General features: G+C 40.3%; 1 protein-coding gene across 1 annotated transcript in view; it reads right to left on the bottom strand.

The window, feature by feature from the left end:
- The window catches only part of RSF1 (remodeling and spacing factor 1), a 36,114-nt gene extending 32,668 nt beyond the window's left edge, over positions 1 to 3,446 (bottom strand). The window contains 1 exon segment of the mRNA XM_010001055.1: positions 3,361 to 3,446. Within this exon segment, the coding sequence (XP_009999357.1) occupies positions 3,361 to 3,417 (57 nt within the window). The 5' untranslated portion in view covers positions 3,418 to 3,446.
- Positions 3,447 to 25,524: the final 22,078 nt, after the last annotated feature.

The raw sequence follows: 25,524 nt of genomic DNA, 5'->3' as shown, positions 1-25,524 counted from the left end.
CTGAACAAACTCCACCAAAACAGTGTGGTCTCCCAATCACCAAATTATTATTAAACACAAGACAGTCATTAAGCTACTTCAAAATTTGTTGGTCACATCTGAAAGCAACTTTCTCTGGAAATGGCAAGACAAATTTTGCTGCTCCAAGGTTAAGGAACATTACACAGCTACTTCCCTGCTGCAAAGCCAAAGCACACAGAGACACAAACACTCCTGCTTGCTCTCTCATTTTCAACAATGTTGTGTGAAGAACCCTGGGAGACTGTGCATCAAACCCCTTGCTAAGGGCATGTGCCAGTCTCTGTTCTTTACTTATTAAGTATGAAAGCAATAAAGACAAGTTTCATGTGCTGCAGAAGTGTGTGACTGTCAAAACAATGGCTCAGAGACATCAGGGCTGATGAAGCATCTGCTCAAACTGAAATGACTACATTGTGACAATTAAAAACCAGATGATTGTGCCTTCTCTTGACAAGTACTGTCACAACCCTCAACTACAGATTTCGTTGACTCAGGCTCTGCTGAAATGTTGGTCTCTGCCTTCACAGGGGGGACATTTCACATGGGTCAGAAGCCTGCAGCTTGCAGAGGCAGCACCCTGCAGGAGAGACACTGAAACCTCTCCCAGATATTTCCATAGCAGCTGTGATGGCATCCGACCCTTCCTATTATCATGCTCCAAATCTTCACTTTGAACAATGAAAACAGGAAGGTGAAAGACATAACAGAAGAGACTGCTTGGGTGAGGCCAGAGACACCTGAATTCTACTAATTGGGGCAGAAACAACAATGTGTTCAGAACATGCTGATTTCAGGATTGAAGGTTCCAATTGGATCAGTCCAGGGAAAGCTCACCTGTATAAAAATGAAAAATATGTTTGAAAATAGTGGAGTAAAGCATGGTCAGGAGAGAGTGCAGTCTGGATTAACCCAACCACAACTTTCTCAAGAGAAACTTCTGGACAGTTCCTCTTCATTCTTAAAATGTTTAGGACAAACCTTTACTTTGGCCACACATGACCATGTAAGGCTCCAGGAGACCTCAGAGCACCTTCCAGTACCTGAAGGGGCTCCAGGAAAGCTGGGGAGGGGCATTTCACCAAAGAGGGCAGTGATAGGACAAGGGGTGATGGTTTTAAACTGAAAGAAGGGAGATTGAGGTCAGACCTTAGGAAGAAGTTCTTCCTCATGAGGGTAGGAAGGCACTGGAACAGGTTGCCTGGGGAGGCTGTTGCTGCCCCCTCCCTGGGAGTGTTGAAGGGCAGGTTGGATGAGGCTTGTGCAGCCTGGTCTGGTGGGAGGAGTCCCTGCTCATAGCAGGGAGGTTGGGACCTGATAGTCTTTAAGGTCCCTTCCAACCTGAACCATTCTATAACTCTTTGCACAGCGAAAAGTCAGATTCCTGAAGCCTCCTACAGCATTTTCTTCCCAAGAGACTAGTGTGTAATGCTGGTGAGCCAACTTGGGGGTTCACCATCAGAAGAGGGAAAGGAAAAAACCCTCAACTGCCACGTTCACTTCATATCCCAAAATATATTCATCTGTCAAAATTCTAGCCACAGCTTAGAGACAATTACTTAGGATGGCAGTCAAACAAAGCATCACTTATAAACACTTGGCATATAAGCAAAACATGACTAAAATACACACACATAAATAGTAAGGCCATGTAAGTTTGAATGTTTTCCACTTAGCTTCCTCTGAAATTACAAAATGGTCACATCTGGAATGTATCAAACCCTGTTTTATTGAAGCAGCACACTGGCAGTTTCTAACAGACAGAAGACAGTGAACGTGGCCTGAGTACTCTGTCAAACAATATTGCAAACATGCTCTCCCTGGTTCCACATCTTTTCAGATTTTTGTGGCATTTCCCAATATTCTAAATTAATTCTACCGTTCAAAACAGGCACAATACCAGCATACCTCTCTAATGAATTATATTTAAATTCCTTTGTTCTTCTAGGCTCCTTTGAACCACTGACTAGAACGAGCTTCAAGTTAGCTCTAAATACTGTTAAATGAAGTCAAACTCATTATCACTCACTTGGTCTTAACAGGACTGTGTGGGAGGGTTTCCTTACCAATTTCCCATCCTTCCACTGTCTGCTGAAGGAAGATTTTCCAAACTACTCCCTCATAAGCTTGCTTTTCTCTCTGCTTTCTCAGCTTTCTGCAATGGCTTTTTGGTATATTAAGGAATTTGACAAAATTCAGTAACCACAGGACTCCGTATGAAGTACACAAAAGTGACATTATTACATTATTATTTTAAAACATCATCATAAATCATTAGCAATTGGTTAAGAGGTTATTTTAACCTAAGGCACTTCAGACATATTTCCAGACATATTACAAGTCCTAAAAACATCATCTTAACCTTATAGATAACATTTCAGGGGGCAATCTGCAACTGGATTTGCCAAGTGTCATTATTTGTATCATTGCTATTACCATAACTCTGTATTTCTAAGTAAGATGAGATTGTGACTGCACAGACAATACCAAGAAGATCTTTTTGTGGATTATAAGGCATATGGAACATATCCCATGGGAAAATGGAAACCTATTCATTTTGAGTATGCCTATTTTTATTTACTGAACCCATGTAAATTCGTCACACTGAAAACTTTTTGCATGGAAGGTGCCAACCATGGTACAGACACAGTTAAAACACCAATACAGAATTATACAAACCAATGGGATGCTGTATTTTTACTGAGGCATACCTACATTTTCATCTCAGCTGTGCCATTCTGAGCATGCAGACATAAATCACTGCATTTATTATTGTTAACACATGCTACAAGAACTCCATATGGTAAATCCCTGTATGAATAGCAACCAAATCACAACAGTTAAATTATATCCAGACAATTGATATACAAATGAATTGTTACTGTGTAAATCTCTCTGCTCAATTTAGCCTGTTGGCAGGCTACTACATCCTCTCCTTTGTTTAGGGTCTTAAGGCCAGGTTGGATGGGGCTTTGAGCAACCTGGTCTCCTGGGAGGTGTCCCTGCCCATACAGGGGGGTTGGAACTAGAGGATCTTTAAGGTCCTTTCCAACCCAAGCCAGTCTGTGATTCTATGAGTCTAAAGAATGTATTTTACTGCAGGTATGAAGGTGCACACTCTTTTTACATGCAGAAGATGTTGTCTGTTTTCAGAGATATTTTTTTTTACACAGGCTGAAAGTTAGCCTGGGCTCTTATGCAACTTGAGTCTGGGCACACACACCATTGTTGGCCACAACACAGCCCAGGGCTCTCTATAATTCATACCAGGGGTTGCTGACACAACAGCTCATCATGACCATAATTCCAGCTCTTCAGAATAAAACAACGCACATATTGTACCTTGATCAAATATTTTTCCCATCTGTCTGCTGTGACAGACTTCCCAATCTTTCTCATCAGTTTCAAGTGGAGCTCCACCAGTTCTTTTGGAACTGCAGGATTGAGAGAGACAGAGAGAAAAAAAAGAAGTTATGAAGTGTGTTGTAAATATACTTCAATGCTAAACACTGGTTATATAGAAACACTGACAAATTGAGAAACTTTATAAAAAATAGTAACTGAAAGCCTGCTGAAGAGCAGCCCTGCAACTGAGAGATGGAGGAAGGTTAATTTGGTCACTGAGTCTTTTTGTTTAGAGATTCATTTACGTGGTCATTGCCCTTCCTAAAACTCAGGGAAACAAAACTCTGTGGTAAATATGTAAAAAGGTTGGCAGCATTAAAACAAGAACTGGACAGGAACCACACCAGTCAAACATCTACAAAAATACTACTGCAAGCAGCACATCTGCAGCTGCCTCCAGAAACCCCAAAGCCATCCTGGAATATTGCCGAATCCAAGCTATTTTTGGCTGGGGACATGGTATGGGAGAAATGTTCCAGAAACTTTGTCCTCACAGATGTAGCTTTGCCATACACTTTCTTTTGTATTGAGGGACAGAGAGGGACTCAAGATCTGGGGCTTGAGGGATGGAGGCCAGAACTACTGCTGAGTAGAGCTGCACCAGAGCCATCAGACAATCAGTTTTCCAATCAAATTTTACTTACCTCTTAGTGTACACTCCTCAGACACAACTTCAACATCTCGTCTAAGCTCACATCTATGATTTATAAATCATTCTGGCACCACCAAGTGGCAAATTTGCAGAACATCAATTTTATAAACTACAGAGGAGTGCAACATTTTAAAAATATGTACCTGATACTGATGAATGCAACTTTACATGCTCAGTGACACGATTTGTAGCTTGCTGAGAAAAAGCCAAATGAACTTTTCAAGTACTTTTATATCTCTACTCTTTGCATACATTTTTATTTACTAAAGTAACTTTGCACACATGCTTTAAAAATTTTAAACCCAGCATTTCATGACACAATCTAAACAAGTGGGACACCAAACATGTTTGCTCTTAACTAGATATTCCTGACACACTATTTCTTTATACAACGTTTGAATATCTGTGTCAATCTTTTCAATATTTAACTTGATTTCACCTACCTGATATTTGCCTTTCAATCAAATGCCTGCATTTTCAGGTGAACAAGGCAAGTTCAGCCTGTATTTCAGCAGTAGCTCATCAGTGCTGGTTTGCAGCCAGAAATTTAATACACAAACTCACTTCTTCAATACATACATAAAGTAGCAGCCAGGTACTTAAACAAAAAACCCCTCCTTTAAGTGTAAACAATTGGTAAGCAAATCTAAACTACCCCTTTTAATCTCTATTTTATTTCATTCATAATTTCCATTTCCATTGCATATTGAAAAAAAACTAACTGAACCCCCCCTTGATTTTCCTGAAAATTGATGCAATTCAACATTTTAAACTATCACATATTTTAAAATTAACAAGATCAAAGGTCTTAACTCCAATAGGTGCCAAGCACTTGGCACAATTAAGCACAAAGCATTTTATACACATCAGCAATTCTATCGAAGTAAACTCATACAATGAGACATCATCTTGTGTTTCTGTGACATGGAACTGAGCCAGAGTATTCACAATCTTGCTGGATCAAAGCTGTTGCTCTGCATCTTTTTTTTTATTTATTTAATCAGATCTTTTGAATGGGTATACACTCATTGAAATCCTAGTATGAAGAAGCACAGGTGATTTGTTTTGAATAACCAAATACCCAGACACTACAAAAAACCTTTGCTAATATGTTAGCATTAGAAGAAATGGAGAATGTTAAAAATATACAAAACCAGGAAAGTCAATTTGCACACCCTCAGTCAGCACTTAATGTGACTTGTGTTAGTACCTCTAAGATGCCAGCTCTTGCATTTCTAGGATCTTGATGATATATCGTTGTGGTTATTTTCACAAATAAACCTCACAAAACATTTCAAATTATTCTCCATTTATTTATTACGCTTCCAGGATGTTTCTTGTGTCTTGTAACAATATCAATGACCAGACTTCTAGGCTGGCTTTTCACCAGTTCCTAGTAAGCACTTGGAGGAATCACACACTATCCTCCTTGTTCTAAGAAGCAAGATAGGAGTTGCAGAGAAGAAAACCCATGTCCAGTTTGCAGGCACAAACTAGGGAGTGTATGAAGTGCAGCCTGACCAACCAGCATGCCTCAACTACTGCAGGAGCAGAGCCCATGGGACTGAGAACTCTGTACTGAAACTAAAGTTACTGGAAATAATATACAGCTGACATGAAGCAGTGTGCACCCCACTTACCCAGGAACACCAGCTCAAGTAGGGGTGTCAGGAAGGCTAAAGAGTGGCAGAAAATCCATCCTTTCCCAAAACACTTTTCTGGCAAGGAGCAGAAAAGTGCACTAGTAAACCAGACTAACATTTCTGTCATCTCAGAAACATAATGGAACTCCACAACTTTAAATTAACTTACTTTTGGACAGAATATAGACAAATTCTTGACAAGAGTGTGTTGAAGCAGGACATAAGGATTATTTTTACAACACTTTCCTAATCCTACTTGTAACATATCAAAGACAAAGAACATAAGACGTAAATACTTCTAGGGTTTGGTGTTGTTTGGTCTTTTTTAAAATAAGAGTAGACCATAATCTCCTTTGTAAAATACCATTTCCACTCAAGTGTGACCTGCATCACCCATTTCAGCAACTTGTACAAACTAAGGCTGTTTTGCATTTTTTAAAATTTCACAGAAGGGAAGGAACAATACACAGCATCCTTCTTAATAGCCAAAACAGTGTGATGGAACATGTACCAAAAATATGTAAATCTGAATTATATTCTCCAACTTTCATACATCTTTGCTGTCTCTGGAAAGTAACATAGCTCTCTAAAATCTTCACAGAATACACTTATATGGCAGAGAAAACACCAGGACTCTGTGCACAGCACTATTTTAAAAGAAAAATAGTCTCAAAAGAATCAATTAAAACATGGTGCCACCTGCAAGATAGCAAAAAATATAGTCTTATCATAGGAAGAAGTCATGAGTCAGAAAGAATGAATCATTTATATACAATTATAGGGTGGAGTTTAGCCAATTAGTTAAGTCCTGCATTTTCCTGGAGGGCAGACCCTTGTCTGAGCCTCAAACTATATCCTTTGAACACTATCTACTCCAGCATTTCAGGGAACATCCCAGACATCACTCACCTATTTCTATCAGCTTTGCAAAATATGGAAAATTGAAATTAAAAAAACACCAACACCTGGAAAGCCCATCATCTAGTTAGAAAAGCTGCAGTTTCAAACACCTGCAGGACCATGGAGTACAGCCTTAGTTGTGGGTACCCACTAACACCTTCCCATATAACCATAACCACCATTTCACCTCTACTTATTTCCCCTGCCACAATTAATATGCTCACAGCTGAACACTCACCTAAACAAAACTGAAATAAAGAGATAAAACAGAAAATGTAGGTGACAGACAAAATTGTGGGTCTGGAGGGAGGATAGGGGGAACTTTGTATTTGGAAAATGATTATAAGTTAAAAAAAAGCTTTGTATCAGATCTGGAGTGCTGGATATGGAGGGGAAGATCAGAACCACCATGTGAGCAGAGTCCCTGGGGTTGAAGTGGCTTGCAAAGCCTCTGCCTCCTCTCTTGGGGGACTTGGGGGAAAGGAACAAGTCCTATAGATTGCAGAGGCTGCTGGCAACTTCCATGGCTCACAGACACAAACAGGCCTCCCCAGCTACACTAGCAAAACCATTTTCCAAGCTAACTTGTTTTGGCCAGTGGAAGAAAAAAAATGTTACCTGTAAGATATACAGGGCAAATACTTCCATTAGCAGTTTGCTCTTTTTGATCTTTCTCCCTCAACCAAAATAGCCACTGCACACTATGACCTTGCTGTCAGCTCCAACCATGCTAAGCAGGTGGACAGCTGAGATCAACAGGATCATTCATCATCTCCCACCTCCCCTTCTTTTCTACTACTTTTCCACAGCACCCTGTACAACACTGATGTGTATGAGCTACCGGCACCCCACAAAGAGTCTAATGGCAAGCTAATCCACACAACAGCCTCCACCACCTCCAGCTCCCTCTGCTGTTAGTGCTGGAGGGAGATGAACTAGAAGGAAGAGGAAAGGCAAGAGCACCCACCAGGACACCTGACAAGGAGTTGCAAACTACATGGCAAATTTACCTCTTAGCCTAGCACACACTAACTACACACTTCATTCCCTTCACAGACAAGCCCTTACCCATAAACTCCCTTAAAACCAGCCAGCTGCATCCCTTAAGAAAGGAACAAGAGGATCCAATAGACAAGTGACCACATTTCCAACACCTTTAATATTCTCCTCCATTTTTCTGTGGAACTTTGAAGTCTCATGGGCTGTTTGAGGCAGCAAACACTTTGTCTTCTAGACTAGTTTCAACCAAAGGTGTGTTCCTCATCTGCTTCATTGAATAGCTAACATAACAACTGGGAAAGGAAAGAGGGTAGCATCTCTCAGCAGCAGTTCTGCTTTATACCAACACAAATATTCTACTCCAGGAACTATCTAACTTTATTCTCACCCCAACTCTTAGTATAAGGAAAATGGGAGATCCCTATACTTGGGATGTGTTACTAGGAAGTTTACAGACCACAGAGAAAAGTTATGGCCTTGGGACAAACTTGACATGAAAAAAAATGGAAGGACAAAACCTCTAGTATGAACCAGGAAAGAAACCACAGTGAACCTCTGACAAACAACTATAATAATAAGGAGCCTCATATTCATGCAGAAAGCTTGGCATTGGAAAAATAACCTTCTGACCTCTACAGTGTTTCCCAACATGAAAGCACCATAGTAGCTGTTCCAAAGGACAATCTAAAGATCTTAGTTTGTAGTTGAGTCACTTGATGAATATAATCATCCAACCAAGTTTTATGCCCATTAAAAAGACACACAGGAAAGGGGGGAAAAAAGTAACTGCTCTGCCTCCTGAGTGAATGAAAAGAGCAATCAAACATGCTGTAATTAAAGTGAGGATCAAAACAGAAAGAACAAGTCACCAAGCAGCAGTTTTATATCCTGTTCCTAGAAAGATTTTGGCAGGCATTAAAAAACAAACAAACCAAGCTCGCTCACATTTAAATTACATTGTGATCCTAGAAAAGTACTTTGAAATCTGGATGCCCAGCAGTTACATCATTCTTATACAAATATCCAAGAACTTTTATCTCTCTTATCTGCACAAATACCTATTTGAAGACTCTCCCCTTGCCTGGATTGTTCAGAGCACCTGCCACTCTAACATTACCCAGCAAAGTTAAGATTTTTATGTTGCTGAGAAACCCTCTCCCACCCATCCCCATGCAAGGATCCCAAGACACCACCTCCTTCACTGCTGCCTGTGAGTTAATTGTGTGAGTTAATTGTGATCTATGTGGACAGTGCTTTAAAATGGAACCAAAAAGCCTTTTCCATCCCCAGTTCTATTACTAACTTGTGCAACCAACCCAACAGACCTTGCTATCAAGGTTGCATACTGACTTGGCTGCAACCAAGCTGTGACCTTAAAATTCAGCTCTAATATGAGTTGTAAAATTATTTTCAAGTATTTAGAATTTATCACCTGTTTGTCAAAACTATTACTGAGCACCCTCTGCCCTCCCTTTTTTTACTCTACCCTCTTCTCCACTGCCCACAAATAAACCTGATTCTGCTTGTGCTCTCTCATGCCCACACTGCCATCAGACACCTTCTCACTATACCCGAAAGTGATATTTAAAAGAAATCATACAAGTTAAAGACCATAGTGATCTAAATAAATTCCCTGCACAACTGTTTGTCAGCAGCCCTTTAGCAGTTAAAGATGTTTTAATCTTTCACAAGTCCCCTCTGTTTCATTCTCTGGCTATTAAGCTCCTAGTACTGTTGAGGGCTTTTAAAACCAGTGTATTAACAACAGCAGAAAGTTTAAAAGAAGCAGGACGGGTGTTAGAATAAAGTATGAAATTTAGGAAGCAAATCATGCTGTACTGGGCCAAGAGAAATGGAGGCAGAAAAAGAAGTAAAGAATACTTTGAAAACAATGCAGGAAAAAAGTAGCACATAATCTATTTCAGAAACTGGAAACAGCCTAGGAAAGATAGCAAATAAAAGCCCAGCTGACTGCCTCAAAACATGTACTGAATAAAAAATGGGCTCCAGTCCACAAACTCTGGACATGTGAACAACAAGGGAGAAGTATCAGGCTGTGGCAGCAATGTGGAAACAAGCAGACTGCACTAACAAACAGGTACTGAAAACATCTGAAATTGTAACAGATTGTCATTGTTCACAGTTAAATCCAGTTAAAACACTATGCACTTCAACTATCTAAAATGGAGAGCACTTGACTTGCTGATCCCTCAGTTCATGCATGGACAAGGACCTCAAACTGCTGCGACCACAGCCTGTGGAAGCAAAGACACAGCAGTGCAAGTACAGAATCACAGACTGGTTTGGGTTGGAAGGGACCCTAAAGATCATCTAGTTCCAACCCCCCTGCATGGGCAAGGACACCTCCCACCAGCCCAGGTTGCTCCAAGCCCCATCCAAACTGGCCTTGAACACTTGGTATGGGGCAGCCACAGCTTCCCTGGGCAACCTGGGCCAGGGTCTCCCCACCCTCACAGAAAAGGATTTCTTCCTCATTTCTCATCTAGATCTTCCCTCTGCCAGTTCAAAGCTGTTCCTCCTCATCCTGTCACTCCATGCCCTTGTAAAAAGTCTCTCCCCACCTTTCCTGTAGCCCCTTCAGGCACTGGAAAGTGCCCTAAGGTCTCCTCAGAGCCTTTCCTTCTCCAGGCTGAACACCCAACTCTCTCAGCCTGTGTTCACATCACAAGTGCTCCAGCCCTTGGATCATCTTTGTGGCCCTTTTCTGCACTCACTGCAACACCACATATTTCATTCTGGCTAGTAAAAATCTGGAAATAAGATATTCTAAAATTAATCTGGGATTCTCCTACCTGCTGAGGCATCTCAGTCTTCAACATAACCAAGACCTCAACACTATGAGTACAAAATCCTCCTAATTTCCCTCCTCAGCACTGAACTGTGTCATTATAATTCCCAATTAAAGAGTAGGTAGGACAAAAGTGAAAAGTAATCATTTCAGTGGTAGACTCTGGGAGTGCTCCACTGCTCCTCAGTACAAGTATGCACCCTGACAGCTTCATGATACACTGGGATAAGGGCACTTCAGAGAGATTTTAGTAGCTTGTTTTGTTCTACTGGAAGAACACCCAGGCAGGGAAGAGCTTCTGTGGATAGCTTCAGCATGCCCAGATGGGCACTGGGAGCCAGGCTTTGCAGTGTGATGCAGAATGCACTTGCTCACACTATAGAGACGTAAGGTGCCATGTTTTGCCTGTATTAGGCACCAAGGTGTCTTACACAAAGCATGGGGTTAGGAGCCCTAGTAAAAAAAAAAAAAAAAAAAAAAAGCAGGTTGATCAGATGGGATTCTTCAACTCTACCACAGGAAATGCTGAAGAGGCACAAATCCAGAAGCACAGTTCCTCTCCAGAGGGATCAAAAGCAAAACTTCCACCTGGTCTAGTGGGAGGTATCCCTTCCCATGGGATAGGGAGAGGGAGAGTAGAACTAAATGATCTTTAAGGTCCCTTCCAACCCAAACCATTCTGTGATTCTATGAAAACAAAGATTTACACCCAGATCTCAGTCTGGACTAAGGCATCTGCTGGCTGTTACAGCAATAGAACTTCATACTTACCAAGAAGAGAAAAAGCAAAACCTGTTGAGATGGCAATGCCTGCCTTCTGAGCTAAAACTAAGCAGTTACAAAGCTTTCAAAAAAATCAAAATTAAATTCAATGCCTCTGCTCTCAGAAGGTTCAAAATTACAACACTCACTTTTAGGAGGGTGGCCCAGCCACAAGGCAAGCAGCTAGAGAAGAAATGCAGGACTCCAGGGTGCAAAGTAATAAGAAGAAAAGGAAGGATGAGCCTAATTCCTGTGGAAAAGGAGCCTCAGTTTTAGTCCTTACTCTCAGCTCCCAGAATTTTGTAGGTAATTTGCCATTAAGATCTTGGATGGGCAGCAGCACAGCAGTAGGATTCACCTAAGCAAATGCAGACATTTACACCCAAGCTAGTTTCATATAATCCATTTATAGTCCACAAGAGACTTTTAGGAAGAGTCAGCTCACCCTAAAGCAAACATCTGAGCTCTGCTAAACACACTGGGTGAGGTTAATTCTGTAGTAGAGTGTCTGACAAGTTTTTCCAGTGAAAATCAATGTATGTAAGGTCTTGGGGATACAGGAGTGTTACCAGTTACTGGGAGTACCTCTTGTTCTTAAACCTTTCACTTAAACTTTTATGCTTTCCTTAAGATACTGAATTATCACTACAGATCTGACCTCTGTTCATAAGGTTTATCCATGCACAGACATTTCTGGAAGACAAACCAATTATCTAAGCATGGCAGCAGTTAATTTCAAAAGAAAGAGCATATATCTTGTTATATTAAAGTAAATTAAAGTATCCCAGTGTAGTGAAGCAAGTGAAAATCAAGATTAAACATATGAACATGCATACATAGTTTGGGTGGGGTCCTGAGCAACCTGGTCTTGTGGGAGGTGTCTCTGCCCATGCTGAGGGTTGGAACTAGATGATTTTTCAGGTTCCCTGCAACTCAAACTATTCTGTGATTCTATGATTCATTTAGCTCCACTCATGTACAAATTAACAAGCTACTTTTGATGTGTTCTGTTAGAGGATAAATTGAATGCAAGCCCCTTTTGAAAAGCATTACATGAAAACAAGGGAAAATCTAAATGCTTTTTGATTCCTTACTTTGTTTAGTTACTAGAAACACCATTCTGGTGTCAATTCTGCAAAATTTCTCAGGTACTGAATTTTCTTCAACATTAACAGAAGAAGGATGTTGATTATATTATAAATCACTTTCTCCCATATCCCTCACTTGAATAAAAAGGCAGTATTAAAAAAACATAGAATCACAGAATCTTCTGAGTTGGAAAGGACCCATCAGGATAATTGAGTCCAACTCCTGTTCCTGTGTAGGGCACCCCTAGAATCACACCATGTGCCTAGAGCAAAACAAAGCAGGATGAATAAAAATCATTTTTCTGAACAAGTTTCATTCTCAAGGTTAGAGGTTTTCACACCTCAGTTTTCAGTGACAAAAAAAACCCCAAAAAACACAAAACACAGCACAAGCACAAACAGTTGTCCTTCATACACCAAACGAGATCCACTACAAATTTATTTCTGCCCTTTTTCAGGTTTAACTTGAAAGACAGCATATTTTTTCTCTAGTGACTGGTGATTCCATCTGCACAAGTTTCACTTTCACTCTGGGATTCACCATTTCAGCTTTCATTTACAAACCTTTAGTGAAATATATCAACAGGTGAATGTTCCTTGGGAGTTTTTCTCTGTCACTGCCAAATCCTGCATACACCTTTTCAAAACTTTTGTCTTGCAAACTTAGGTCTCCTTAAAAAAATAATTTCAGTTTACTGGACCCAACAGAAATATAAGACTGTTACCATGCTACAGAGTTGTATGTTTTACATTTTGCAAAACATTCAGCAGCGACTAACTCGTGTAGAAAAACTGAGTGCTACTCAGCAAGCATTTGGTGTTTTACAAACAGCAGCATTATGCGAGCACAAGTTTTCTTTAAGGATCAGCATAAGCAAACTTGGAAGGTGAAGCTAACATGAATCATTCTGCAATGCAGAACACACTTCCCCATCAGCTGGAAATAAGTAACTGCATGTTCATTGTGCTCTAAGGTCATTCAGGTCATTGATTTATCAGCAGTGCAAGTGAAAATTTCGGCTATTTTTAAAAAATTCCAGATATACAGAGAGACATCACATTTGAGAAATGTGGGTAGAACAGATATAAGAGCGCATCACTTTCAGCAGCTGATCAAGATTTCTGTGAAAGGCAACAGTCACACAGCTGGAAAGTCATTCTGCAGATGAATTCATGATCACAAACCAAATATTTTACAAGTTTAATCCAATTAGCACCGAATTTGAGGCTTGTTTTAAATGGCTTCACAGCTAGCAGCAACTTTTTCTCCATTATTTTCAAAGAAACCCAGAGAACAAGTGAGAATGGAAAACTAAGAAGAAAAACTGGCCCAGACAATTGCATGACAAAGCAGCACAAAAACACGGTGTGGTTTCTGACCAACATTCTTAACCTCAGGTTTAAAATCACAGAATCATGAAATGGTGAAGGTTGGAAGGGACCTTAAAGATCATTAGGTTCCAGCTTCCCTGCTATGAGCAGAGACACCTCCCACTAGACCAGGTTGCACAAAGCCCTGTACAAACCTGGCCTTGAACATCTCCAGGAAGGGGGCAGCCACAACCTCCCCGGGCAACCTGTTCCAGTGCCTTCCAACCCTCGTGGGGAATAACTTCTTCCTGATGTCTGACTTAAATCTACCTTCTTTCTATTTAAAACCATTACTCCTTGTCCTATCACTGTCCTCTCTGGTGAAAAGCCCCTCCTCAGTTTTCCTGGAGTCCCTTCAGTCACTGGAAGGTGCTCTAAGGTCTCATCAAAGCCTTTTCTTCTCCAAAATATTCTCCAAAATACTTAGTGAAAAAGCAAACCACTTATGTCCTTATGCAAGCTGGTATCAGAATCTCATACAAAGTGAGGATTCAGAGACATTTCATTCCTTGAAACACTCAACTCCTAAGTACAAACTTCCATGAGCAAACTCATGTCTTGACCTGCTAATGCTATCAAAAGATCTATCCTTGTTAACATAATTCTTTTAATTGCAAGAAACGGTTGTAACTTTGGTGCTGTTGCAGTTTCACAGAGGTAGCCAAGACTGATAGCTCTGGGGTCAACATTATCTACTCTCTATCTCCTGCTTGAGACGCGAATGCTCCAACCAACTCTAGATGCTCTCAGGGAAGCAGCTGGCAACTTGCCTGGCAGAAGGAAAGTGCCACAGCACAATGCACACCTGAGTCTTCCCACCAAACCAGCTTCCCAAAAACTCAACAGGAGCTGAAAACCAGAAAACTTGTGACAGCAGAAGATCCTTCCTGCACAGCACAAAACAGGTAGAAAGGAGAATAAACCTTGGCAGCTGAAAATGTGCTCATGGAAAAAAAAAAAATCATGAGCCAGCTGGGTTTGTGACAGTGACCACCATCTGCTGCTTCAGAACACGGGTGATGAAACCCCACAGCACATGTAAGAAATTACCTGCCCCCAGGTTGTCTTTAAATCCTCTTTCTAGTCAGAGAGCGGCTTCACTTAAGACACTTCATGGTCTTACCTTTATTTTAAAGTATTTTCAGTAGAACTCAATATTCATTAGCATCTAAATCTTTTTGAGCTCTGGCCTCAGTAATAATTTGCAGCAATCAATTGTAATTACAAAACATGTGAAAGGCATTTAAACCTGCATTACTTTTAGATTTCATTCAATACACCATTTTTCTGGTTTTACAACATGAAAGGAATACAAATCTCTAGGCCCCTTGCCTCACATACTTTAAAATACCTCCTCTGAAGCTACTAGTACCCTTTTTAACAACTTTTTCTTGCAGAAACTTCCATAGTACTCCTTAGTCTACTCATCTGTCTGCATTATTTTTCAAGATGGAGCTGTCACAACTGAGCACTAAAATCAAGATGAAGGCAAAGAAACTGGCTAGATGGGATGTACACACACATACCCAAAATAAAATATCCTCCAAGTTTCACATATGATTCTCAGCCCATTCTTCATGCTATCTGGTATTTTGTTAATTTTTGAACACTAGCTCCATGTTAATATTTATGTTTTCCTCTGACCAATCACAATACTACCTTGAATGTTGTGCTGAACTAACAGTTAATTTTAAATATTCTGGGATATATAGGATTTATGGTTGGACTTGATGATCTTCAAGGTCCTTTCCAAACAGGACGATTCTGTGAATTCTGTGACTCTGTATTACTCATTAACAGTTTCCCTTTTAACATACTTATTAATGTCTCATCTGCAGTTCCATTGCCCACTCACAAGAATATTCTGTCCACAGCAGTGTTTTCCCTTAGTTCAGACTTGACATCTTCCATTTGGATTTTTTTTTTTAAACCACCCATCTCCTTCCTGTTTTCTTGGCAAATCAGATTAATTGCCCATGCCATAAAGAAAAAATAAGGAATTCTACTGTACTTATACCACAGTGACCAAAAACCGAACAAAAAGCTTCTCCTAACCAACTTCCTGCTAGTTAATCCGTTCAAGGTTTATGATGATGCTTTCCCTCTCAACTGATGACCACTTTGGATGCTGACTCACAGCCAGTGGTTGACTTAACTGGAATGGTTAAGTGATGCACCCCCTTGATGCTCCTCTAACCTTCTACCAAGGAGGGTTATTGGGGATGGACATAAAGCAAATCCACTCCTTAGCTAGTCCTAACTTAAAATGGTATGAACTCAGACCCATGGCAACATCAGTCTGCATTCCCATGTTGGGCTGTAGACTGCAGTGGCTAAAACATACTCAGTGGCTCACCTGATTCCTCCTGCCACAAAGAGTAGTGTCAAAGAAAGGGCTGGGCCTGAAAGTGTCTATTCTAGCCCTATCAGGTAAGATTGCTGTGGAACACAAGCCAATTACTTTAATCAGTGACCTCCTTCAAAGGCTGTGCATCTATATGTAGTATCTGCCAGGGATGATCCATCTGTTCACGCTTCAAAAGAACTGCCCATGCTTTCCAAGGAAAACAGCAGAAACTTTTCCTTTGGAGAGTAATACAATTATCAGAACTACGAAATTACAATTTCATAAAGTTTATCAGAACCAGATGTAAAAGCTCCTTGCTTTGATTCCCTAAACCTTTGTTAATACTCTTTAAAATGCATCAGTCACTCTCTTTTCCTCTCCTGTGCTCCAAGTTTGTATATTTTTGCCAACTATATTTCTAAACTCTTTCAGAAAGCCAAATGAGTACCTAGGTCTCAAGGCTCAACATGCTTTCACATTATCACTGTGTTCCAGTAAATTATTTCCTAACACACCAATTTTATCATATTTCATTTTTATTGCCAGAAAGGAAGCATAACAAGAATAAAGATAAAGCCTAAAAATGACACCTTATACAAATAAGTGATTTAAGTTCTCAGTGATATACTTATTTCACTTATTGCACTGTAGCTAATTATTTTAGACAGTCATGTTTACTATAGTTTTTTCTTCTTCCACAAAACTCTTCTCTGTCCACATGCCCTCCAAATCCACCTTGGAATTTCTAGCTTCCTTCTTTCTACTGCCAGCTATGAGTACAGTCTCCTCCTGGACTTCACTAGGGTTAGATTCCCACCTTTCATACAACCTCTACTTGGCATAAAAACTTGGGCATCTAGCCGTTACAGGTATCTTCATCATGCTACTCCTAGCTGCCTAGTCCTCTCTAGGACTCAGTGGTTTTATTCCTTAATTTATGATTAGTCCTTCTGGTCCCCCTTCCTACTAAGGTCAGGCCTTCCAAAAGCTCCCTTGTTACCATATCAATTTTTCTTACCTACTGCTAAACTTCTTTAACTTTCATACAGACTGCTAACATGTTATTTGGGAGGTCACCTAGTACTGTCTGCTATAGAATTCATCTAAGCTTAAATATGTATTTCAAGGGATAGTTTTGCCACTTACTGGACGTACCTTTTGCAAAGCAGGGTATTCACATGGCCACTTTAGTTCCCTTTCAACTACCACCTCCAAGCAATACTGGGCTTTTTTGGGGGTGGGTTTTATTGTTGTTGCATCCTGTCATGCAGCTCTCCACTTTGGATGCTTTCTTGCAACATATTGCTGGTAACTACAAGAAGGCCACAGCACAGGCTCTGGGATCAATCTGCAATTTCCACACTTCTATCATGCACTAATTAATATGGCTTTTGTGAAGCATCTCAGTTTGTTCTCAGGAGGAAACCATTATAACCCTGGTAGTCATTAATACTAAAAGGCAATGAACGTGCCTTGGCACTTGTGCTACTAGATAGCTGCAGATGAGCTGGAGAACAGCCAGGGCAGTACCAGAGGGACAGTGAGTGGAGAAGGAAATCAAGTGATTACTCACAGAAAAACTTAAAACAACCAACTTCATTCAGCATACTACTGAATCAGGACTTTGCCAACCACTACTAACCATTAGGGTAGAAAAATGGCATAGCTTAAGGCAACCAAAAAAGCTGCAAAGCTTCACTCTGATAACCTCCACTTTCTCGGAAAAGGGGATTTGCAAGGCTGGGACTGGTGAGATCTGACTTGTTTGTTACCTATTCTTTAAGTATCAATCAAGGCTGCAAGTTTCAGGGTAAGAAGCACTTTTCTCAGAGGTACTACAAGATCTAAATTATTATAATGGAAAGGAACTGAATACTAAAGCACAGCTGCTGAAACACAGAAATCTTTAAAAAAAACAGACCTTCCCTCAGTTTGAGAAATGGTTTTCCCTAGACCATTACAGACATTAACAGGGTCACAATTTCCACTGTAGTTCTGAGAAATTCTCTGCTGCTTGAGCTTTAAGAGCTTTGTTTTGCTCTTGGGGAAGAGAAATAACTGTATCAGGCTGATAGCAAACTGAATATATGAGAGACTGACAAATGCTAGAGGCTACTAAAGAAATACTTGCTAATGCTATAGTGTTTGTTGAGCTTTGTAGAACAACTGAAGCAAAGGAGAGTTCACTGATTTGGGGAGAAGGGAGGAGAAAAGAGTAATGAAATAGGGTGGAAAGATCATCTTAATCTTATGTACACAAAGACCTTGCTACTCCTCAATTGGAACAAACTATGGTTTTACTGCAACGCTAGAGGAAATAAATATACACTCCTTTGTATGAGTTTCATTTTTTCTCAATGATTTTAATATTTGGAACCAACCAGATTATTTCTCTAACTCCACAGCTAAAGACATCAATACATTATTCTGCCCCAACAATGGTGCCCAAGTAGGGAACGATGAAGAGGAATAGCAGCACAAGAGGATGCTCCACACAGCTGCAGGCTGGCCACATTCCCTACCATGGGATGGGTGGTCTCTGCAGTCCCATTGCAGACCATCTGCAGCAGGAGATACACCTGGAATGCAACTTCAGCTTTCTCACCACCCATACACCTGCATATCCTCCCAGAGGAGCAGAGCCAAGGTTGTTCTTTAAGGACACCAGAGGACATGGAAGGCATATATGAAGTGTTGAGTATCTCCATCAACTGCCATAAACCAGGAGGAAGGCAGCTCTACTAAATTTTGCATGGCCCAGAGAGAAATTTTGGTGTTGGATAGCATACTTTCAAAGAACTGCAAGGCAGCTGGCTTTGAGGCAGAAGAGAGCACACAGCCAAAATATTCTTCAGCAGAATATTTATGATGTTCGCCTTGTCTGCCCCTTCTTGCCAGTTCAGTATTTCAGTAACCTCTGTCCTCTCCTTCACACCACAAAAAGGAAGCCTTTCTGTCATTGTCTTCTGCCTCCAGTAGGATAATACTACCAACTGACTAAGGAGCTTCTTCTTCTCCCCCCAACATTTCTGCCTGAGGGATGCAGTCTATCAGCTACTGAAGAGCACAGACACACCACAAATATTTATTCTGTTTTAATCTAGATCTCAACAATACTATAAGTTTTCCAAAAGTTCCCATGAGCTTCTCAGTTTAGTACAGGCCATAAACAAGCTACTCTAAATGTCAGCATTGGGATGGGCTCAGAAGTGTGTGTACCATGCAGGGAGCACTAAGAATTGCACAAAGGCTGTTCCTGCACTAGACAATAATAGCTTGAAGGAATCCCAAATAAGAAAAAAAGCTGCACTCACAGTGAGTGTAGAAAACCCAGGAAGCCCCTGAGCTACAAACACGGATGCAGGGAGAGTATTCTGAGAAACTCAAATTTCTGCAGGCCTCTGAAGTTGGCTTGGGGCCAAAGACAATGGATTGCTGGACAAAATGTAACTTCTAGCTCACATGTAAGGATGATGTCACACAACTCACTTTGATGTTTATGCAGTTCTCTGATACCCCACAAAACAGATTATTTCAGTAAACTCCATCTTGCACTGGCCACAAACATTTCCACCAGCATTCCCTTATATTACACACTTATCCTGTTAGAAGCCTTAACACTGTGACTTGGAAGTAAAGTCAGAAGTTTTTCCAGTGGTTCTGCACCATCCACAATGTGGTAGAATTCCACAAAGCCACCTACCAAAAGCCTTCTGCCCTTCCCCAGTGGAGGCACATGGTCCAACAGAACCTGCATAACCCCTTGGAGTGGTGAGCTTTGGAAGGAGGTCTCAGATGTCCAGCCACAGCTCATCTGTGCCTGGGGAGCAGCATCCCGAGTTCCTTTTTTTTCCATTCTACATGACATTGTCATCTCTTTCAGACAGGCAGTGCTACTAGTAAGAAACTGCTTGTCTCCCCAGAGGTACAGTGTTTCCCTGTCTCCCACAAAGGACCATAAGATGGAACCTAGTTAAATCTGGCACTGCCAGTCCAAATACAAGAGGGCCCTCAGGTAAGCTGACACACCAGCAGATGAACACACGTGAAGATATAAAATCTCCCCATAGAAACATTAACAAAATAGGAACAGGTGAATAGATGTGCATCCATACTCTATTATGAGGAAATCCTAAGGTAATTTTAATGCACTTCTGAAATTAATAACTGAAAAGCACATGTGGATAAGGAATGCTGATCTTACAGTCACATGAATCTGAAGTGTAGGCAAGAAGTTTACATTGGAGACTTATTTACCATTAAGTTGGTAAAGAAATTATTACTCTTGCTACTAAGTTTCTCAGAATTTCACCTTGTGATGCTATCTGAGAATTTCTGCTTCAAGCTGAACTCTGCCTTCAAAAAGTCAGTTAGCTTCAAGGCTAGAAACATGGAGTTTTATAAATTTAAACAAACTGGAAGTGTAGAACCTCCATCATACTCAAAAGTGAAACAAGCACAGAAGCAACACACCCAATTCAAATGTCTACTAGCTACACTTTTACCACCCAACAGCTTATTGCTAAGCAAAAAGTACTGGCATTTTACTAACAGGTGGATTAATGGCTTTGACAAAAACATTTCAAAATTTGGTTCAGTCCTGAAGTGCAGCAGGAAAGCAATGATCTACTGATATTCCACAACTACACAGCGAGTTCCACCTGCATTCAGGTGATAACTACAGGGCTGATGCAGAACAGCAGTTAAATTTCTTACTCGTGTACAGGAAAGGGTGTGATAAAATAGGAACATGCAGACTCGAAGAGCAGATAAGAAGTGTTACCTCTGCCCAGCTGATACAGCTTTACAGGAGAAGTAAGCTTGTGATGTCAGTATATCCACACACTTGGCATGTTTGATGAAAAAGATTCAGCAATATATAGTGTGTGAATAAACTCCACCCATCCAGCTTCACAGGCTCAACCAGCATTAGATGTCAGAACTTCTTTGTTTACAAGAGGACACCACATGCATTAATCTGTCTGCATTGAAACCAGTTCATACATCTCAAGAACACTACCAATTATTAGATTCTAAGTGAAACAGTGTTAGACTACTTCCATATCACTTTTATTTCCTACTTTTAACACTAACCAATCTACTGTGGATATTACATGTTACTGCAACATATCATTTCACCTGAGAGCCAAATCAAACCCCATCACTTCTAATCAATAGTACACAAACATGCTTAATATCCAACATTAAATACAAGGAAAATCAATCATGTTAACATCCTGCTTCACTACCCTCCTCATTAGGAACATACCTAATCTTGAGACTGAGAATCTGTCAAACTCCTTGTAATTAGGTATGTTTGGCTTTTGCTTGCTGTGCTAAACAGCTACAAAGCTTCAGCCGTATTTCTTCCATACGGATATTCAAGAGCAGTTTAAGTCAACTTTAATTGTTAATTTCTTCAGAGAATGGTAAGAACCTTTCAGCTTAATGCTGTAAAGCCTTCCAGAGGTAATGGAACAACAATGAAAAAACCTGACACAACCCACAGAAACTAATGACCTCAGCACCTGAATTCCTTTTGAACAGAAGAGCTGTCAGATGTCTAGACTTCAGAAAAATTGACCAACTTATAGAAGACAACTGACTGCCTTGAAGCACAGTAGCTCCAAAGACTATATGGGTTTTCTTCACTTCTACAGTGTAGTATCAAATATTCTCTACTGATAAAAAATGCATAAACTATAAATAGCTTGCACAGGTTTTCCACCAGCTACAAGCCCTCAATTCTCACTAAAAAGGGGAGAGAGGATTTACAAAAACAGGCCTACTACCAGGCATCTCCATCTCATCATGTCTTTCTTCACACCATAAAAACTAGAGACAACACACAAATAATGTTTTTATTATCAAGCTCCAAACAATGGCAACACATTAATGTTGTAATTAAGTGACAAACTTCTAGGCTGGGTCAATCTGTCAGGGTGATTGTCAAGAGCCAAAGAAGATGGAGAAGTCTGAGTTGCAGTGAGGATACAAAAGTGCCTCAAACTGGAAAGCAAAACACAAAGACCAACTTTAGCATGACCATTACCAGCAAGATTTGGATGCAAGTTGACTGTTTTGCTAAAAGAACACGCAAAGCATTCATACTTGTTACCATTTCCATTGAGAGCAAATCAAAGCCCACACTGCTCAGAAAAGCCTGGCAAAACTGATGAGCTACCTCAGCCTGACACACTTCAGAAGCTGCAGTTCACCTCTGGGAGAGGTTCTCCCATTCACACCCTGGGGAACCTGGCAAACCAGCAAGTGCTTGGTGTAGTCATGTGTAAAATCACATCTCTGTTGTGCGAGCTAACGTCCTCCTAATATTTTCATTCACACGAGAACAAGTGCTTAATTAACATTTATACTGATTCTCAAGCTATTTACCAACACAAAGGAGATGGTGATTTGATATCTTGGTTCCCTAAACACAACCCTAACTACAGACAGAGCTCTTGTTCTCCCCTATCACACCTATTTGCTATCTAAATTTGCAAATTCTCTTCTGTTGCGAGTAAAACTCTTAGGTAAAAATAAAGCATATATTTGTTAGAACAAGGAGAACAAGTACTGCTCTCCTGTGATGATTCGTTCCAGTTAGCACAGAGTTGCCTTTGGAAGGCAAGAGATCTGGAACTGCAGCACACTGCAGGGTGATCTGTTTCATTACCTTTGCATCTAAAGGAGCAGGCTAATGACACCTCCCAGCCGTCAGAAGTTCCAGTTAAAATCATACATTAGGTTGCTTTTTAATAAATCCTACAAGAAACAATTTACTTTTAGACATATCAGCTAGCAAATCTGGTGAGTTAACACTGTCACTATCTTGACACACAACTTTATTCCTTCCAAAGAAGTGGAAGATTGTCATCATTGCAACAAAAGTCATGGCATTTTAGACAAAGCAAGGATAAATACAAGAAAATTATTGTTCATAAAATAAAATATTCACCAGATAACCAATGGTCTCATTAATTTGTTTGAATAGTTGCAACTTACAAAGGAACCACCAGCTGGACAAGTTAAGCTATGTTATTGTACAGCCTTCCTAAGAAGCAAGAGTATTTCCACAGTTCATCCCACCATCCAAAATCAATATCACCTTCTTATTTTCCTATCCAGGCATGACTTATATTACCCATCAAATCCCAAACAACATTTTACATTGTTTTTTCTTTTTAAATTATTTTTAAATTTGAGCATTTTAAGACAAGACCACACCTGTGTACACACTATTAAAACATCTAATCCACTATTAATACAGGTTAATTTGATATCTGAACGAGTCAGACTACTCAGGAAAACTTCACCCTCACACACTGCTGGCATTACTATTTGTTTTGAAGTTCATGGGTAGGAGAGGTATTATGACAAGTTCAAGTGCTGTCTGAATATTAACAAAATCCAAAAACCCATTAACATGTATTTCATAACTTCCTAGCTGTCAATATCTGCTCAGTATCCACACAGCATCCCTTCCTGCAAGGGAAGAACATACCTTGTTTCCTTAATAATGAAAAAGCTCTTTGTTCTAATAATTATCAGGAAAGAAAATATTACTGTTCTACAACTACTGAGCAACATCCAAACTTGAGCTCCTCATTCTCCTTGAGGCTCCTGATGTGAAGAAAAGAACTTCTACTAGCATCTTCTAACAGTAACTCTCCAGACAAGAAAACCCAGGCCATGTTTAACAAAAAAACAAACTGCAAAAATCCAACAAAACCACTTTTGAAACTGCTGAGCATCAAGCCAGTGTTGAAGGCAATCAACAAACCCCATGAACTATTGATTCCTTTCCTTGATTGCAAAATGAAGTGAGTCTTAAATAACCATCACCTGGCAGCTGAGGTTTAAAACTTGGTCCAGATTCTAAGAGGTTCAGAAAAAAAGAAAACAACACCAATTTGAGGTTTTCTAGCTGTTTGTCCAGATTTTGTTGTGTTACTGTCAAGTAATACAGTATCAAAAGTGAAACTGAACGCATATAACTGAAATTAAAATCCCTTCTGCAATCCAAGGAAAACTACATGGAGTTGGTAAATAACAGATGCTGAGAAAACATTTAAAAAGGACTACATCAATTTATAATAAATATTTAGCAACTTTATGACTTGTACCCTTAAAAACACAACTTCGGAGACTATTTGAAATAAAAATCCCACAGAACAACCTAGTCACTGCAACCATTATTCCAAAAGCATAAAATATACCAGGGAACAGCTACTGGCACCACAAACCAATCCCAAGGATTTGGTTGTAACCAAAGGAAAAGAAACCCCCTGACACACAAGTTACCACCCAAACCATCAAGAACCACCCAGGTTGGGTTTTCACAACTCCACATTTTCAGAGATTAGAAGATGCAGGCAAACACCACCTCTACACAAGCAGAAAAACCCCAAGTATTTTAGAGATTATGTTTTCAGAACTTGGGGGCACTGCTCTAAAGCAGTGAGGATAACCTGTCCCCTTCCAAACAGGAAGGGCAATACTGAGAAAAGCTTAAAAATCTGGCAACTACAAAATCAACACATAATTCAGACACTTTAACACAAATAATTTAGAAGCATTTTAGAAAAGGGTTATGCAGTAATTATTGCCCTATTGATTGATGCCCCATCATGCAAGAAACTGACAGGATTTTTTTTGTGTAACATACTTAAAACACAAGACACTATCTCATCCTTTAATTATAATTTATTCTGCAGTGCACACAAAGAATTACTCTTATACATCACTTACATTGTGTCACACAGTAAAAGCACAGGTTTCCTTTACAGATATCACTTTAGAAGGAAGATTTCCATTAAAAATTTAAACTTTTAAGTGTGTTGGTGTTTTTTTTATTAATAAGTTTTGCACATATTTTTCAGAAATTCGTGAATTTCACCTGTATTCTTTATATTGATTAGGCACCAGACAAGATGAGGAGACAGTACATTAACCTTATCTCCTGATATTTCAGTTGTGAACTCACCGACAGGACTCCTGCACTTTGCAAAAAAGCAGCTTCCTTTCCATAAGGCTAAGCACCTACAGGTCGACTTTAATCACACGCTGCCCCAACATAGGGTGGGTTTGGTTGGGAGGGAAGTGAAAACGAGTCCATTTCGGGGGAAAAGCCGGGGCCGTTGGACCAAAAGCAGCCCTGAGCTTCGGCTTCTCCAGCAGCAGGAAGTTTCTATGGGGCCTTGCCGAGCATGCGCCCTGAGCTGCACAGTCTCCCGATGTGGCAAGAGTGCAGAGGCACCAACCAAACCAATAATAGAGACAAGAGACCAAAAGCAACAAGCACCTTCCCCTCTTATATTCCTACCGTCGCCTCCACACAACCCTCCTCCCCACAGGCTGCTCTCTTGGCCCGGACCCTCCCACATCCATCACACGGAGAAGGAATTAAGAGAATCTGGCAAGAAAATCTGCTACTGGAGGAAAGAGGAGAGAAGGAGCAGCTTGAAAGGGAACAGTGGAGTGCATAACCCTCCCCTCCACCTCGCACAGCTCAGGTGGCAGAGGGAAAG

The sequence above is a fragment of the Chaetura pelagica genome, unplaced genomic scaffold (assembly GCF_000747805.2).
Source record: "Chaetura pelagica isolate M959 unplaced genomic scaffold, ChaPel_1.0 scaffold56, whole genome shotgun sequence".
Lineage (NCBI taxonomy): Eukaryota > Metazoa > Chordata > Aves > Apodiformes > Apodidae > Chaetura > Chaetura pelagica.
Note: the sequence above shows the minus strand (reverse complement) of the source record. Positions and strands in the feature narration are given on the sequence as shown.